The 18,630-nt window shown below is 40.3% G+C and overlaps 1 protein-coding gene across 1 annotated transcript in view; it reads left to right on the forward strand.

The window, feature by feature from the left end:
• LOC138106188 (sodium channel protein type 5 subunit alpha-like) overlaps positions 1-15,234 on the forward strand; it is a 215,865-nt gene extending 200,631 nt beyond the window's left edge. Inside the window, exons 23-27 of the mRNA XM_069006337.1 lie at positions 5,054-5,107; positions 7,271-7,412; positions 7,877-7,977; positions 8,468-8,738; positions 10,413-15,234. Of these exons, the coding sequence (XP_068862438.1) occupies positions 5,054-5,107; positions 7,271-7,412; positions 7,877-7,977; positions 8,468-8,738; positions 10,413-11,647 (1,803 nt within the window). The 3' untranslated portion in view covers positions 11,648-15,234. The remainder of the gene's footprint in view (positions 1-5,053; positions 5,108-7,270; positions 7,413-7,876; positions 7,978-8,467; positions 8,739-10,412) is intronic.
• The last annotated feature ends 3,396 nt before the right edge of the window (positions 15,235-18,630 follow it).

Below are 18,630 nucleotides of genomic sequence, written 5' to 3' on the forward strand. Positions count from 1 at the left end.
TCTATTCTGGAATAAAAAATGGTGTGCTTGGAGCTCAGTTAATTTGTCACATACAGAATCCACCCTTTGCAATGCAGCAGGGTATTGCCCTGTGCTCCCTCCAAAGGGGCATGAGCCTCCCACAGGTCCCCATGGGATCTGCCAGCTCTTCTCCTTCCCAGGAAGCAAATTTGTTTTTCCCAGACCTGGTTTTCTCTGTCACAGATGCATGGAACAGCTCCATGAAGCAATTTTCCTTTCTTGTAGAAATCCTTGTTCTCATGTGTGCTGTTCCTGGTATGCAAACACTTGAGTTTGAGGTCTTCTGTTCTGACCACTCTCCATTGAGTCTTTGCTTTCACACCCTCTGGAAAGCAGACTGGAATGGGCACAACCACTTCTGGTTCTTTCCATAACATAAACTTGCTGAGAGCAAGAGCTTTTATCTGTTGCATGTAATTACGATATTCAGCTCAACCATGTAGGGTAGATTATTGTGCTTTGAACATCTTTAATTAGATTTTCTGTTCTATATAGTGATTTCTTTGTCTTTCATTTAAACATTCAACCTAGCTGAGCAAGAATTGCCAGGTTTAAAATACTGTGCCTTACCTGAAGTTTCTTAATTCCTCTGATTACATAACAAATGCCTACTCTTTGGGGGAAAAAACTGCGTCATAGTAGCTATGCCTTCACCATTTCTTTTATAAGACTCAAGCTCCAGCTTTTTGAAAAATTTAACTTTTCCTAAGTGGGCATTCTTTAAGGACTATCCTGAAGCAGTCTTTTCTAGTCACTTCTGTTGGGATCAGTGGTGGCAGAAGAAACATAACTGGTTTTAAGGTGGATCTCAGCACACATTTGAAGGGAACGGGCTAATACTGCTCTTTTTCAGCTGAAAATGGATTTGATGACCCTGCAGGTTTCTTCCAAACCTGTGATCCTGTATTGGGTAGGAGAGAAATAGCTTTTACGGTTCCAAAAGTACAAAAGAAGTGTTATAAACCAAGGCCTGGTCAGGCTGAACAAACTGATTTTAGCAGGAAACAAGCTCAGCTTGTATGGCACGTGGCAGCTCCTTCTTCACAGAGGAAGAGCAGGAGCCAGATTCCATTAGGGGATTGATTTTGGCTTTAATCCTTGCACCTGGAGCTCTTATGTCTGCTGCTAACCACAGGCAATAAAGTGAAAAGGTGACACACACAGAGAAGGGTCCCAAACATCTGGATCTCCTTTGCCAGGAGTGTCGATTACAGGTGGCCCTTGCCAAATATTCTCCGTAAGGGGTCACATTTCATGAGCCAACCCCCATGGGAAATGCAGGGGCTCAGCTGACAGCCCAGCTCTCCTAGAGAGACAGACACCTCTGTGCATCACTGTGCACAGCAGGACAAGGAGGAGACAAGCATTTGGGTTACAAGCCTCCAGGATCCAAAACACGAGAGTTTAAGTGCGACTTGTCTTTTGACTGCTGCCATTTTCAGCTGCCGCAGCACAAATCCGAGTGACTCTGAAGTTCCTTTGGAATGTCTGAATGTCTGGAAATCCAAATGGAAATGTGGAAAACAAATCTGCTTGATGTTCTGTCTTCTTCAGCAGCATATTTGAAAGAAATGAAAGTTGCTACTATGGAAACTTTAGGACATACTTCTATCCAGAGGCAAACTTTCTGAAAACGTAGTTGAGAACTGCGTGAAATTTGTCCCAAATATCTTCTGCTCTTTTCCTACCTTGATTGGGATCCATCATGTTGTCCTGAAGACACCACTTTGAGTTAATGAGCCTGAGAAATTCATGTGAAGTCGTGTCAAGCTCCTCCAATAACAAACAGGCTGTCCCAAAACGGGTTACTAAAATGGAAGAGGTAACTAATGTGCTCACTCTACAAGCAAGAGGAGGAAGAAAAAGATAATTCATGGGGAGGAAGAGACCTTTATTATCACAACTTTTTGAGTTGCAGGAAGGATGATTCACTTTCCTGGTGATTTAACACTCTTAAAACCCTAATCTATCAAGAAGAAGGTTTTGCTACAACCCAGTACTTTTCCTGTATTCCCAATTGGCTTAAAGTATCACATCACCTATGTTCTGTTAATCTGTATTTGAGCTGATCAAAGAAATATCTTAAATTTCCAGTAGGAGTTTTGCATTTCCCTTGCAGAATCCCTGCCTTCTACCCTGTGATCACCTCCACATATTTTTTTGCACGGTGTTTTGAAATTTCAGCCATCAGCCATATCCAGGAAACAAGTGGTCTGTCATGCAGCATCTGGCTTGTTTGGAAAAGTTCTTCTTGGACAGAATGGACTTAGATTGAATATATCCAACTTATCATTGAATATGTCCTATTAACTCTGTCACTTTGGGATTCTAGATAAGGAATGGCGAGATAACAGAAGCACTCCTAGACCAGCACAGCGAGCAGGAGCTGCAGAGTTAAAGCAACCCCTCATGCCAGGTTTGATGTTCTGACTGAGCCCATAAATCAGACATAAAATGGTCATGAGGCAGTGGTGTGTGTCTAAAGTTACTGAGTTACACGATCTCTTGCACTTCTGTAAACTGCAATGCCTGGTTTCACTGTCACTGTGGATGAAAAATGTGCAAAAAAATCCCTGGCTTGGCTTTCAGAAATTTCTCTCAGCAACAGTAATGCCCAAAGAAACATTTCAGCAATGTGAAGGCCAGTGTTTCAGTCATCAAAAGCAGACATTTTTATGGAACAGTTTCTTTTTTCTAGGGAAAAAAAAAAGAAAAAAAAAAAAAAAGAAAAAGACTTAAAGAGAAAACCTGAAAAATAACTAAACCCCAAAAGCTTACAGATTTAAAGACTTGCTTTACTTTAAGGCACTATTTGGTTTGAGGGCATCCAGTGCCACCCCACCTATCCTCCTCCCCACTAATTTGCTGCATTGCAGCTCTAACCACCAGTGAAATAACGAAATGTAATCCCATCCCAGGATGAGTTTATCAGTAGATAATCTCATCACATGACAGTTTCAGTAGAAAATGGTGTTTCTCTGGATAGCTTCCAGGCAGGATAATATCACAAACACTCCCATGAAGATTTTGTCACTTCCTTATCCAGAGTGTAAGTGGTTACTAATTCCAGATAAATAATTTCTTTTCTCAGTGTTATATTTCTTTCATTCTCAGTATCTTTTACCCTCTGCATTTGAAGTGTCCAGGGAAGCTTTCCAGATGCCTCAGAGATTTTTAATTCTCTTGCTTCTGGACAACTGGGGGAAACAGAAAATCACAGCACTTCATTCTCTTAATATTTATTTTTGTCAGATCACTTCATCATCCTTTATCACTATAAACCACTGTGCCTTGCAGGAGAGCCTCTTTGTGTCTGTGTTATACATTGAGGGGTAAAATAGGTGCTCAAGAGAAAAGATTTCCTCCCAAGTGGGAGAAAAATACAGGCTGAGATCATATCATTTTGTGCCACAGGGAAAGGATTTCTTGTTTCATCCTGGCCACCCTTCCTGAACAGCCCTTTTGAGCTGAAAGCTCTAATGGCACCAGAAAGTCTTTCATCAGATTAGAAAGCGAACAGCAAAAAAGGGAAAATATTAGAATACATAAGGAGTATCAGCATGACAGGTTCAAATAATTATTTGTTTTAATAAAACTGCTGATTGTTCCTGTAGATGCTTTTCATGTAAAGTGGTTTTTAACACACAGCACCATGAAAGAGATTTTCCAAAGGGTTCTGATTTGGGGGAGTGGGCTAATCTCTTTCAAGCAGTAGATAAGAATAGGTGGAACATTTCAAACACTATTTTATATATATTTTCATGAGAAATATCATTGATCTCTTGTACATTTTCCTTTGGCTCAGTAGCATTCAGAAGGAATTGGGAAGGAAGCATTGCCTCCAGGACTTAATATAATAATAAAGAGTTCTAAAACCAGTGAATGGACCCACCTCAGCCCAACTGCCTGGGTTCTCTTGGTAACCTCTGGCCAAATTCCTACTGGCATTATCTGGAATTGTATGCCTACACAATAGGGCAAAATTCAACTTAAGTGTCAGCAGGATGTAAAAAAATACTGGGTGTGGGTCCTGCATGCATAGCAGTGTAAATCTGATTAAATCAATAAATCTAAAAGTGCCTCATTAACTGCTCACACTGACTTAGATTCAGGATAAGTCTAAATGGGTGAGAAGTGAAATGAGAAACCCTAGAGAACCCATATAAAGGCAGTGGGGCTTAGGCCAGTCAGTCCTAATGCCAGGTGTGCTTTGGCATCAGGCTGTGTCTGATACGAGGCACATAATGAGACCAAGGAGTCATGGGTTTGCTACAGAAGAGTAAAAATCACTTCCATGTGTTTCTCCTAGGAGTGCTGTCACTGCCCTTTCTGCACAGAAGGTTCCAGTAAGAGACACAGAGACACTGACTTCTGTGGAATCCTTCCTTCTTTAAAAAAATATTTAAAAAAAAAAAAGCAAACCACACTTGACTTCATAAAGCTTAATAAAAGAAAATCTGAACAGTAAAGCAGATTGAGTTTCCAGGGCCAGGCTCACAGCAGGTGTTGATTGCCTTTGCTTCTTTCAAGTCAGCTGTGATTTATGCAACTCCCTGGGCTTTTATATTGCCCTGGTTTAGAAAAGGGCAGAATCCAAGCTTCAGCAGGATATAGATGGGATCCAGCTAACCTGGTCCAAGGCTTGTGCCAGGATCACATTCTTCAATGTTATGTGCAGCCATATCTCTTCATTACTTGAAATTTTTAAGGTCAAAACTTCCAAAGATTTAATTGTCATGTTTTCTCTCCTTCTTAAAATCTCTTCTAAAAACCTCTCTTTTATCCCTGCAAGTGCAGGAAATCAAAAACATAAATGAGAAAATCCAGGAGAAAAGCATTCTGGAATGAATTTAAATATCTAATATCTAAATGAGCATAAACTCAAGGATGCATATTAGATTGCAAGGCAGGTAATGTATTAATTGTGAAGCACATGCTCAACATTGCATTTCGAAATTTCATCAGAGAGATTGATATCATTTGAGGATGTACTTGTTTAATATGCTTATGTCTTCTGTGGGATTTTTTTCAGGCCACATTTAAAGGCTGGATGGATATCATGTATGCAGCAGTGGATTCAAGAGAGGTAAGTCTCTGCAAGGAAATAAATAATGTCCTTTTCCATTGCCTTTTGCTGCACTGATGATGCTTAACAACAAACACAAGAAAATAAAATACATGCAGGTTGCCAGTCCCTGCCTTACTCTGGCTGGTAGAGTTGCAGACCCTCATTGTAGCTGTACTGAAGCATGATGGCCCTGAAATTAAAGCAGATGTAGCCTGTAGTCCTACACAACTGATTGATCTGTTCCTACTGAAAAACTCCCAGCACAGAGAGGCACCACCAGAGTGAGTCCGAGTCTACCAAAGACTTAAATTGTCCTCTCTGTTTCTTCCCCTCTCCCTGTTTACTGCCATATTTTCCAACTTCTGATGATAACATGTCTTTAAAAGTGCTGGGTTTAAATTGAATTCGCCTGTGAGACAAATACTTAACTCTCCCTACACCCTCACCTTGAGCAAATGTCTTTCTGCATCTAGCAGCTCCACTGAAGGTGTGTGGAGGAGCTCCTGGCAGACAAAGAGGGTAGTGTGAACTTCCAGCTCTGACTTGAGATGTGGTAGTGACTGATGACAGCTCAGTTCTTACCTGCAGCCTGTTCAGCTTTCAGGTTTCCTTAAACACAAACAAACAAAACCAGCATTTCCTTTGCTACACCATGTGTGGTTTGTTTATCTTTTTATTGAAAGATCTATAGTATACTTTTCTTCTTTTAATTATATTAGAGGAGCAAGTTTACACTTACTGTTAATTTTTGAGGCAGCTGTCTGGTACTAGGAATTTGACAGGCTGAAGTTAGGGCAAAAGTTGAGACCTAAGGGGAGAAATGAGGGGTGGAAAAACTTCATGGCACCATAGGGGCAGGGGAATCCCTTGGCATATCATAGCTTGTGATGATGATTTATACTGGTACTACATGTACAGATGTATCCTCCCTGCTTCTGAATGAAACTCAGGACTACCCATAAGAAAATATGGCGTTTAGGGAATGCAAGTGTTTTATTTGGTGCCAGGCACTGTGTGGGATAGCTCCCTAAGACACAGGGCTCCGATCCAAGCAAACACAAAGCTTTTTATTTACAAAAATTATGAATATCCAAAATACAAATGCATATTCATAACATTAACACCTCCCATTCTCTGCTTCGTATGGAAATGAGCTTAAATGTCATTAAGCATGCATAGTGTGTGTCCTGAATGGAGTCAGTGGTCTTGAATTGGGTCAGTGGTCCCAAGAAAGATGAAGTAACTAATCTTCCTCATTTTGACTTTTTTGCTTCTCTGAACTTTAACAATCCTAATTACTTTAGTGACCTCTAAGTTTCTTCTTGCATGACTTTTGGATGGGTTCCCACCAAGGGAGGAAATTGGTAATTGTCCTTGTTCCCTACACCAACTTATCAATGTTTCTACTCCTCGTTCTAAGCACAGCAAAGCAAACATACAAATGACCATCAGTTATTTGGTAATCAGTTACTAACATCTTAAAACCCATTTCAGGTCCAGCTCTCCTAACTATTTTAATTAACTCTATCTGGGCCCAAATTCCTTCCTATTCTAACTCATTTCAACACAGCTAGCCTATAACTAAAATCTTTATGTTTCTTCTAAATCTATGTTTCACAAGTTTCTGCCCCCTTGTTTAAATATGGAGATGATGGGGCAAATCTGAGCACTGTTGCCAAACATGGCAGAGGTGACTTCAGGTTATCAGACTGTGTTGCTCAGTTGTACAGCAAGAGACCTTATTCCATCCCACCTGTCATTAAAAAAAAAATTGTACTTACAATAAAGCAGAAATATGATTGCAGTATAATTGAATCCTACTGAAAAACACTGTATTTTTAAGTACCATTAGTTCATATAGGCATTAGGATAGTCATAATGATTATTTTCCCCTTCTGGATTCAGACTGAGAACATTTTGCAGGATTTATTCTGGAGTTACACTTTCTGGAGCAGTGTGATCTCTGTGAGAGTGAATGTTGCTGAAATGACCGTGGCATTGCAGATGCCAGTAGTAAACTTTAAGAGACTGAGGAGAGCTGACTCTGCTCACTGGAGTTACAGTATTTTTGTCATGTTCCATGAATTTTATTTCCAATGGACAGCTTTGTTTTGACTGCATCAATATTTTGATGTGTGCAGAGGTGGTGTCATTTTCACATTTTCCCTTTTCCCTTTGCAGTACGAGGAGCAGCCTCAATGGGAAAGTAATTTATACATGTATCTTTACTTTGTGATTTTCATCATCTTCGGGTCTTTCTTCACATTGAACCTCTTCATCGGTGTCATCATTGACAATTTTAACCAACAAAAGAAAAAGATAAGTAGTGCATATGCTACACATAGTCTTGTGATTGCTGCAGGGACCAAGCTAAGGAACAGATTTATCAGAAATGGCTTTGTCACAGTAGCCTTGAGATCAGCAGTGGCAGAGCAGCTGCAGAAACCACCTTGCAAGACTTTTACAAAGGCACAGCTGTAGCAGTCCCTGGTGTCCCTAGAGTTTGAGCATCCTGAAAATATAGGATGGGGGGCTCTATTCCCCACAGAATGCAGCAAAGCAGCTCCAGGCAGAGGGGATGTGTAACACAAAGTTGGACACAGGGGCACAGACTGGCCCAGTGTCCTCTGTGCACAAACACCACTGTCCCTCTGAGCAGTCCAACCTGATGAAAGCTACATTAAAAGGGAAATGAAATAGAAGAGGATTCCACCTTGAACTTTGGAGGGGGGCAGAGAGGAGCTCTCTTCATCAAAAGTAATAGTGTTGTTCTCACCCTTTACTTAGGTGGCCAGGACATCTTTATGACAGAAGAACAAAAAAAGTATTATAATGCAATGAAAAAGCTGGGATCTAAGAAACCTCAAAAGCCAATCCCAAGGCCGCTGGTAAGAATGACATAATTCAGTTGAACTTTGTGTAACAGCTGAATGTTTGTTTACTAGAATGAGCACCCTTCAGCTCTCCAGCGTAGGAAGGTTTATTGCTCTCAGATGAAAGGCATTTAGTAATTACATGTTTTGATTTTGGACAAAATTTGCAAATCCAGTGACCTGTGGTACAAAATTCCCACTGTTCGGCAGCATTGACTAACATTGCAATTTACGTGTTCCATTTACATATGCCAGTGGCCACCTGCCTGCACTGAATAAATTCATGGCCAGTGTCTTGTTTACAGTAGTTTCAAAAAGCATTAGGAGCAAATGGGTTTGAAAGCTCCATCAAAAAAGCATTCATCATCACCCTTAAGTTTATGAAGTTCCAGTCAGATGCAGTATATTGTCTGTTGTCCTCTAATTTCTGATCAATCAGGAGACAATTAAATCATCATTTTTACATGGCTCAAATTTCCTAACTAAACCTTATCCCTTCCCCCAGAACAAATACCAAGGTTTTATTTTCGACGTCGTCTCAAAACAAGCCTTCGATGTCTCCATCATGATCCTCATCTGCCTTAACATGGTTACCATGATGGTGGAAACGGATGACCAGAGTCAAGAAAAAGTGAACATCCTCCATAAAATCAACATGCTTTTTGTTGCCATCTTCACTGGGGAGTGCATCTTCAAAATGCTGGCTCTGCGACACTACTACTTCACCAATGGCTGGAACATATTTGACTTTGTGGTCGTGATTCTGTCCATCGTAGGTAGGTGACCCTGAATTTTCACCCAGACTCCAATGTTAGAAAGGCATAAAATTGACAGCCTTAAAGGGTTTGTGCAATAATACACACTTTCAATTCAGAGAATTGAATCCTAAACACAATTTGAATATGTAATTATAATCTAACATACCACTGCCTAACAATAACTGATCAGCAAAATTAGGAGGTTTATCAAACCATGCACTTAATGGTTCATGGTGATGAAACACGAACTGGCCACAGTATACAGTAAACACCAATTCTGTCTAACAGCCAGTGACAGAGAAGTAAAAAAGCCACCTGAAAAGTGCACATGTGGATTGCTATTGCTTTGCTATTTGCTTTTTATTACAGAAGTTTGAAATAGTCCTTCAGGGCAGGTTTGGGCAATGCAGTGAGTTTGACTTTTCTCAGCCCTGTTGTCACTAGAGCTCCACATCTTCATATATCCAAGGGATGAAACTGAAAGACACAGTTTTATTGTCGGGTTGTGCCATTTGCTGTTCTGCAGCCCCAAACAGAGATGTATATCAGATGATAAAGAAGTGCAGGTCAAATGAATCTGAAATCCTGCCAAAAGAGTTTTCATTAAAGATGGAACTAAAGGAGCAACTGGAAGGTGCTCAACAGTGAGCAACAGGAGCTCAGAAATTCAACTCTTGCAAAAAAACTTTCCATTTTGAGGGAGGGGATAGGCGAATGAGAAAGTGTCGTGTTGGGCGAACAGAGATGTCTCATTGCCCGATGCTCCTGCTGCTCTGAACACCCTGAGTGGACTGGGGAACCTGCAAGATCCTAATGCAGATCTCTGGTGCTCAGAGACCCACCTGTGCTTTGGGGGCATTGAACAGCCTGGATTTCACAGGTTTGGGTCACCCAGGGAACATCATTGCCACACAGCTGTCACCGGATCCTTGAGGTCGGATGCTCTGGATGTACCCATAGCAGGTAGCTAACCAGAGCTGTCATGCTGCTCACAATGCTGGCCCGTGATCAGCCAGGTTGTTTCAGTGTCAGAGGCCTTGGGCCATCCCAGAGAGACCTTTTCCTGTAGGAGACAGGAGCTCAGCACAGCTCAGTGCAGACAGACTTTCTGCACCAAGTGCTGTGCTCCTGCAGGAAGAGTTTAGTACAGGGGTGCAAGCCCAGTTCCTTGCTAGTACAGCCTTAGCCCTTAGTTCCCTCCCAGCCAATCAGGGATACTGGAAAAATTGATGAGCAATCAATCAACCAAGTGGATACAGAGTAGAAACCTGTGCTGTTCTGGTGGTGGCTTAAAAAAAACAGGCCCAGCACACCAGCATTTCTGACTTACTATTTTACAGATGAAAGTATTGACATATCAGAAAAATTCTGACCATCTGCACTCAAATTTCTCAGGTGGGTCTTGGGCAAAGCTGCAGTTATCTGTGTCTTGAGTTGATCTTGGTTTCCATTACCAACAGAAAATCCTTCCTTTAATAAAACTGCCACTACTATTCTTTGCTTATAGCCTCACAACTTTTTATGGATTAAATGGGCATGAAAAGACCAACAATGCCTTTCCTTTTATTGTGGGCCTTCCAATCTGGGCAAATTTCCACTTATTTTCTCAATAATCCTGACTGATTGCTTTAAAGGAAAGCCTGGGATTATTTCCCATGCACTAACTCACTGTTTGTCTCTTTTCTTTCCAAGGCACTGTACTTTCTGACATCATCCAGAAATATTTCTTCTCTCCCACACTCTTCAGAGTCATTCGTTTGGCTCGGATTGGCCGGATCCTGAGACTCATCCGGGGAGCCAAAGGAATTCGAACTCTCCTGTTTGCCTTAATGATGTCCCTACCTGCTCTGTTCAACATTGGCCTCTTGCTGTTTCTGGTCATGTTCATTTATGCCATTTTTGGCATGGCTAACTTTGCCTATGTGAAGATGGAAGGTGGCATTGACGATATGTTCAACTTCCAAACCTTTGCTAACAGCATGCTCTGTCTCTTCCAAATCACCACATCAGCTGGCTGGGATGGTCTTCTCAACCCTATTTTAAACACCGGACCACCGTATTGCGACCCAAACCTTCCCAATGCAAATGGTTCAAAGGGAGACTGCGGGAGCCCTGCCGTAGGCATTTTATTCTTTGTTACATATATCATTATATCATTTCTCATTGTTGTAAACATGTATATAGCCATTATTTTAGAGAACTTCAGTGTAGCCACTGAGGAAAGTACAGAGCCTCTAAGCGAGGATGATTTTGATATGTTCTATGAAATCTGGGAGAAGTTTGACCCCGAAGCCACTCAGTTTATTGAGTATTCTGCACTTTCAGACTTTGCAGACGCGCTGTCAGAACCTTTGCGCATAGCGAAACCAAACAAAATCAAACTCATAGCGATGGACCTGCCCATGGTCAGCGGAGACAGGATCCATTGCTTGGATATTTTGTTTGCTTTTACAAAAAGGGTGCTAGGAGAATCCGGAGAGATGGATGCCCTTAAAATACAGATGGAAGAAAAGTTCATGGCGGCAAATCCGTCTAAGATCTCTTACGAGCCGATTACAACGACTCTGAGACGGAAGCAAGAAGAGGTCTCCGCCATCGTCATCCAGAGGGCCTACAGGAGACATTTGTTCCGGCGCTCCATGAAGCAGGCATCCTACTTGTACCGGCACAGAACTTTGGAAAGCAGCATCCTGGAGGACGATGCGCCCGAGAAGGAGGGTCTCATTGCGTTCATGATGAACGAAAACTACGGCAGGCCAATAGACAAATCAGAAACTCTGTCCTCCACCTCTTTCCCTCCATCCTATGACAGCGTCACCAGGGGCACGAGTGAAAACCTCCAGCTGAAGATAACGGACCTGAGCAAAAGCGACGAGGCTATAGATTGTCTTCTCTCACCCGACAAGGATAAAGAATCAATTGTTTAAATGTTTGTTTAGAATGCTTTAAAACATTGTTTACAGAATGTAATGCTGTAACTACACAACGATTGAAGCAGCCTTCTTATTAAAAATTAGTTGCAAAAGAAACAATGGAGTTTTTACCCTTAAATACAGGAGTCTAATAAGTCATATAACCTTTGACCCTGCTCTTTTTGACTTGGCTCAATATTTATATTTATATATGCACAGGAAGATTCTCTGCAGGGTCATAGCTGTTATATCAACGGTGTGAATAAGAATAGGCTAGACTGTAAAACAGTAAACACAGTGTATATCTATCCACAGATAAAGCCTGGCTGTATACATTCATTTAAGGTCTTACTCATATTAGTGTGTTTACTTATGGCGATGTACGACCTTGCATTCTAAAAAGAAAAAAAAAAAAATCACAGCTGCTGTAGCAAAATGTAACACTTACTGTATATGTTGTGAATGGTCTTTCATAAATTTATTATATTTGATATTTTTTTACTTAAAAAAAAAGTCTCTTTTTCCATGGAGATTAATGATCCTTACACTCTTCGTGATGAACTCTGAGTCAAGGTAATAGGAACTTGCGGGATCCCCATGGCTTGAAGAGGAAAGTTGTTGCAAATTGAAGTATCAAATTAGCAACATTTAAACTGTTGATTACACTAAGCCCTCCCTCTTGGGACTTGCAACTGCACATCAGCAGAAACACACACAAAAAAAAAAAAAAACCAAAAAAACAGAGAAACAAATGATGTAGAAATAATGAGAGAAATGGCTTGTTCTATCCTTCAGGAAACTAGATGATAATGGATTCTGTTTGTAAAACTGTTAATAAAAGCACTAATTTTTTAGTATGTTTCAAGAATCTGCTTTGAAATCCACAATCAAGCTCGCCATAGAAGTAGCGCATCACGTTTGTGTGTAGTGATCCAAAGCATCATCTAGGCTGGCAAAGTTTCTGTTATGGTAGTGGGATAGATTACATTTTCCCCAGGAACACTGAGCTAAGCAGCCTTATTTGGAACTCTGTGCATCAATATTACTCAAAAAAAAATTACTACTAATACTACTAATAGTAATAAATCAATGCAAACTGGGCCATGCAGAACGGCTGAGACAGTGTGATCAAGAAGGTGGGAGGGGAATTGCCTCTGGATCTGTACATAAATTTTGAAGGTTTGAATCCTTTTTACTGAAGGTCCATCTTTCATTTTCTCAGATGGTACAGTTCAATTTCTGGGGAAGGACAAGAAATACAGGAACCAATAAAAAAATCTACTAGGTAATAGCTATATCCTCATTCCTGTAGGCAAAGTAATATTTACAGTTGATGTGTCCTTCAGCTTCAGGCCAAAGAAATGACAGTGGGGTGAAAGGTGGATGTGTGGCTGTAGAAAGGTAGTAGAGGTTTTTACGTGCTAACATAGGTTATTATTTATTATCCTTCAGCCTCGATAGAATGTGAGAAATTCTTTATGGAATATAGAGACATGTCCATCATTACAAACAAGTTCTTTCTTTTTCACCTTCAGACTGTTTGTACTTGGGTTTGGTTGGACTTCATGGAAAATCTTGAGATTTCTGTAATGAGCCATTGCACTTTAAGGAAGAGTAGTTGTGCTTTTTCACCTTGGAGAAGCAAAGATATCAAGAATGTATTTAAGGTGTATTGTCATTAACATTTAGTTACATCCCAGGTTGTAAAGGAGTCAAAAAACCACACGGGGTTAGCAACAAGAATTAAAACAACATGTTACAGTCAAGTTTATCTATGGCCATTGTTATCTGTCCTCTAAACAAGTCAGAATATGTACGACAACATGTCAAAAGGATGACAATGTATCTGTGTAAATATGGGCTAATATATTCTCTCCATTCATTGAGAGGTGTCTCAGGCATTCACTTGAGAGTGGTCTATTGGTTACTTCAGAGGATTTGCCATCAGGATTCCTGGGGTCTATTCCTGATTCTTACTACATGATTTTTAGGCAAATAATTTAACCTATCTGTGCCTCAGTTTACCCATCTGTAAAATGGGAATAATAATACTTACCTACCTCACAGGGGTGTTGTAAGACTTTCTGATTGCAAAGTGCTATAAGGGAATGAACCATACTATATAAGTATTATTATAATCATGCTCTCTTGCCCTTTTAACCTCATGTCTATGGTGTATAACATAGGGCTGTTCCTCTGGGCATTTTGTTGCCTTTAAATCTTGTATGTAATTAGATTCTAACTTAAGGGGACTACTCGTCGTTCCTTGAAGTGAAAACACTCTTTATTCTTTCCCCCCTCCCCACCCCTCACCTCCCCCCAAAAAAAACAGAATTGCTCAAGGCTTCTCAAATTAGAGAAACTTTATACAGATTCCCTGTGTATTTATGCTGTAATGTTATTCTGACTGTACATATCACCCAGAAAGAGTATGCGATTTTTATATTTATATGCATATATATATACACACACATACGTATATCTATACATATATATGTATCTTGTGAGTTTATAGAGTGGCTGACACTCAGAGGACACGACTTACTGATTAAAATGTTTTCTTCTCAATGGGATTTATCGATCATTAGCAACAAGCTGCTGCCTATAATGAAACTGTTTAATTAGAAAATAGTACATTCATTACTTGCTGAACAAGCATTTATTGGCTGACAACTAGCAAAATTATTTTCCTTTCAAAGCTTTAGAATGAAAAAAAAAAAAAAAAGAGGGAAAAATACCAAGGAAAAGGAGCATTTGTCATGTGATTTCTTTTCATGTACTATGTAAACTCTTTGAAACCCAAGGAAAACGCCAGCCTGCACTCAGAAGTGAGTTGTTGGCTATGCTGTTTTAACAATATTTTAATTATTTGCAATTTACATTAGAAAATATTCAACTGCTGTTCTTATTAAGAGTCAGGCCCAGTAATGAACGGAATGTAAAGAGACAATTAGCTGGTCACTGATTTTATTAGAGAAGATCCCTTCTGTGGTCATTTCACCCTTGAATTGAACATTTTAGTGTCATTGCTGGGAGACCCTATAGTACTGATGCCATTACAAATGGTTCTTTTACCCAAAACCTCTGAAAATAAAAAAAAAAAAGTAATGCAAAAAATCTGAAAGAGGGTCTTAACTCTAGATGTTTACAGTGCAACTTTCTAAAATTGAATTGTAAATTACTTTCAGAAACCTTTGTAACTGGAAGATTGGTTTTCTATTGGGTTTTCTATTGTTCTGTGGCGCGTTTCTTTAGGGATGAAGAGGGAATGGTGTCTTTGTATGGTATGAAGAACTCCCCTCAAAAATGTCAAATAACCTCACTTGTAGATTTTTGTTACTGGAGATGCCGATCTGAATCGAGCCATGATACAACCTCCCAGTGCAGTGATTTAGTTTAAGACACTAACTCAATAGCTGGCCCACACTGTCTATAAGCATGGTGAGTGCTACCATTCTTTCTGTTGATTTGTTCAATAAAGTCTACCACATGAATCACTCAAGCTACAAAAAGAGCAAGGAAAATATCAGCCAATATCATAGGACATATTAAGCTGTTTGTACCTGGAAAAATTCAAGTTTATTATGTTTCTTTATTAAATAAATAAGGATAACAAATATTTCCTCTGCCTTTTTTTTTTTTTTTTTTTGTTATGTTATCAACATTTATGTTATTATTTCTCTGACTCTTTCTACATATTTGTTTGGGAAATGCATGGTGACTTTTGCTAGGAGGCTTGTTGATGAAAACCCCTCCAGTTCATCTTGCATTGGAAGGCAACCTACAGAGCATTAAAGGCTTCATCCAAAGCTTGTTGAAATCAGTGGAGAATTCTTGGCTACATCAGATGAATTTGAAGCAGATTTGAAAGTCTCTTCACACAGAATAATTTATAGGATGAACCCAACATTGATACTTCAACCCATCCTGCCCAGTAGAATTAGCTGAAGGAGGAAAGCTAATTTGAACTGCAATGAAACAATTCAGTCAGACCTTTGAATTAGTTCAATAAAATCAGTTTATAATTATGTTTTATATTAACCTGGGGCAGTCTGACTTGTGGAGACTTTTTTTTTTAATAAGCAGTTGCTAAAATGTGTCATATAATAATTCGACTTCTGAGTCAATGTGTATAGAATGAATCTGTCTGAAATTCAGGAAGATATTTTTGGTAAGAAGGAGCAGTTTGCTGAAATGAGAATTCTCCGTAGGGACATGTCAGGTTACTTAAGGAAATTCCTGGTTAGAATTTGTGGTCAAAATTCCCATGTGAAGGAAGTTCAGTGTCATGATCCCCACTATGAAGATTTTCACATCTAGATTTTTACCACAATTGCCTAACTTCTATAGATGTGTTCCCATCACTGTACAAGGGGCTGCTTTGGGTAACAGGACTCTCTTTATTTTCATGCAGATCTTGGGAAAGTTTCTAAAGGCTTTCTCTAATTTTCAGGATGAAAGTTTTTAAAAAAACAAAATTTGCCAATTGGATTTCTTGTTTTTCAGCCCTAGCAAGGAACCTGGAGGACTGGCTCCTCAGAAAATGTGGATTTTTTTATAAATCATGCAATTATTTGTGTTGGAATAAGTCTGAAAGATCATCTAGTTCCAAATCCCCCCTGCCATGGGCAGGGACACCTTCCAGTGGACCAGATTGCTCCAAGCTCCATCCAACCCCGTCTTGAACGCTTCCAGGATAGGGCAGCAGTAACTTCTCTGGGAAACCTGTTCCAGTGTCTCACCACCCTCACAATGAGTAATTTCTTCCTAATATCCAATCTACCCTCTTTTAACTTAACTAGGTTAATAAGTAAAATTAAGTTGATTTTACAAAGCAGCAGATCTATTAAATTAAGCCTAGGTGCAATCCATGAAGTTGAAGTCAGGGCCCTCAGTTTCTAGATTCATTTTAAGATTTTTTTTCTTTAGTGGTTTCTGTTCCTTTTTGCTTTTGATGTAAATTGTCTTGTTAAATACCAAGATCACTTTGGAAAAAAGTCATCATTATGAGAGAGAGCTAACAGCTACATGGGCAGCCCAGTCAGTTTTCTTAGGAAAAGTCACATATTAGTAATTTATTTGAAACTGAAAGAGAATTTTTATAGTCAGAAAACATTGCTGCAGGAAGGGGAGAAATAAAGAATAAATGCTTTGCAGTGCAAAGCTTCTGCTGGGCTCTAAAGGACGCCCATGTAGGATGGCAGTGTCGTGTTTCTGGCACCAGGAATGCATTTTCCTGCTGTGTGCCAGGGGTGTGGAGACTGGAGCAGAAGTGGATTTATAACTGGAGAAAGCAGATGGGAGCACGGCACACGGAGACAAAGCGCTGGACGCCTGCGGAGCGGCTGCTCCTTCGTGTCAATTCTCCCGGCGAGCTGTGAAAGAACGTCCATGCCGGGCGAAGAACAAACATGGAAATCCTTCTGAGTGTTTACATATTGCAAAGAAATAGCAGCCGTGTCAAAGGGAAAGCATGTGAAAGCAAATAGTCCTGGGGGAATAGCTATTGGCAGCCAGCAAAAAAATGCTTCGGAGTCAAACGTCACCGATAACCCCACGAGGGCTGGAGGTGTTGGGCTGCGGCGCGGGCATGGGTTTGTCAGCACCTCCGCCTGAGCTATTTTAGCCAGCTGACAAACAGGGCTTTAGGCAGCTCCTGGCCCACGTGCTTTTGCCATGGCAAAGTTTCTGAGACTGCTGCTGCAGTTGTTTTTCCCTGGACTCTCGCTGCTTCACGTTGGGTTGTGAGTCTCAGCCAGGTCTGAGCATCAGAGGTTGTTTTTTCCCTAGAAAATATCTGTGCAGTCCCAGAAACCACTATCCAGTGTTCAAATGTCAGCAGAGTGGCTTAAGTAATGAAATTTTAATTCAAAAGAATTGTCTCCTTTTCTTCTTCTTCTCATTGTTATTACCACTACTATTACTTTATTTTCAATACCCCAAAACTTCAAATTTATATGATCTGGTCATATTTTCAAGCTTTCTGGTTTTATAACAGCTGTTAGTCAAAAAACTGGGGTTTCGAGAGAAAAAGACAAAAGACAATTATGATAAAATCATTATCTGCGTGGTTCTAAAAGAAGTTTAAAGGTGACTTGAACTATGCAGTTCTACTTTAGAACTTCTGTGGCTTCTGTGGAATCTCAGTTTCTCTAAAGCTAAAGGCAATTTAGCAATTCCCATAAGGAAACGAGGTTTCTAACACTTTTTTTTTTCATATAGACTGTCCCTGTTACACAAGTTTGTCTTAATTCTCTTTCCAAACTTGCAGACTAAGCAAAAAATGAAATCATTTTCATTTTTAGCTCAGGGACAAACTGTGTTCATTTTAAGAATTTCTACAGAGGATACAAACCGGGAGCCACAGGGTCCAATGCAATATAGGACAGTTCAGCCCTTGGTGACAGTCTTGGTGACACAGACTCATTGAATCATGGAAGAGTTTGGGTTTGAAAGGACCTTTAAAAGTCATCAAATCTAACTGCCCTGCAGTGAGCAGGGACACCTTCCATTAAACCAGGTTGCTCAGAGCCCCTTTCAACCCGGCCTCAAACACTTCCAAGGATGGGGCAGCCACAGCTCCTCTGGGTAACTTGTTCCAGTGCCTCACCCTCATTGTAAAAAATTTGTTCCTTACATCTAGTCTGAATCTCCTATCTTTTAGTTTAGAACCATTACTCCTTGTCCTATCACAACAGAACTCCCCTAAAACATTTATCCATATCTTCCTTATAGGTCCCCCTTAAGTCCTGGCAGGATTTAAAGGCCCAGGAGCCTTCTCTTCTCCAGTCTGAACAACCCCAGCACTCTTAGCCTTCACACCTAGCAGAGGTGTTCCATGCCTCTAATCATCTTCACGGCCCTTGGGGACATCTTGGAGTGTAAAGGAATTTCTAACTTTTTTGAGGACCAACAAAGCCCTCCTAGAAAGAAACCAGCAGCATGGTTTGTGTTGGTGGTGCCTGAGAAGGAGAAAAGCTCACTGAATCATGCAGGCC

Source organism: Aphelocoma coerulescens, chromosome 2 (assembly GCF_041296385.1).
Source record: "Aphelocoma coerulescens isolate FSJ_1873_10779 chromosome 2, UR_Acoe_1.0, whole genome shotgun sequence".
Taxonomy (NCBI): domain Eukaryota; kingdom Metazoa; phylum Chordata; class Aves; order Passeriformes; family Corvidae; genus Aphelocoma; species Aphelocoma coerulescens.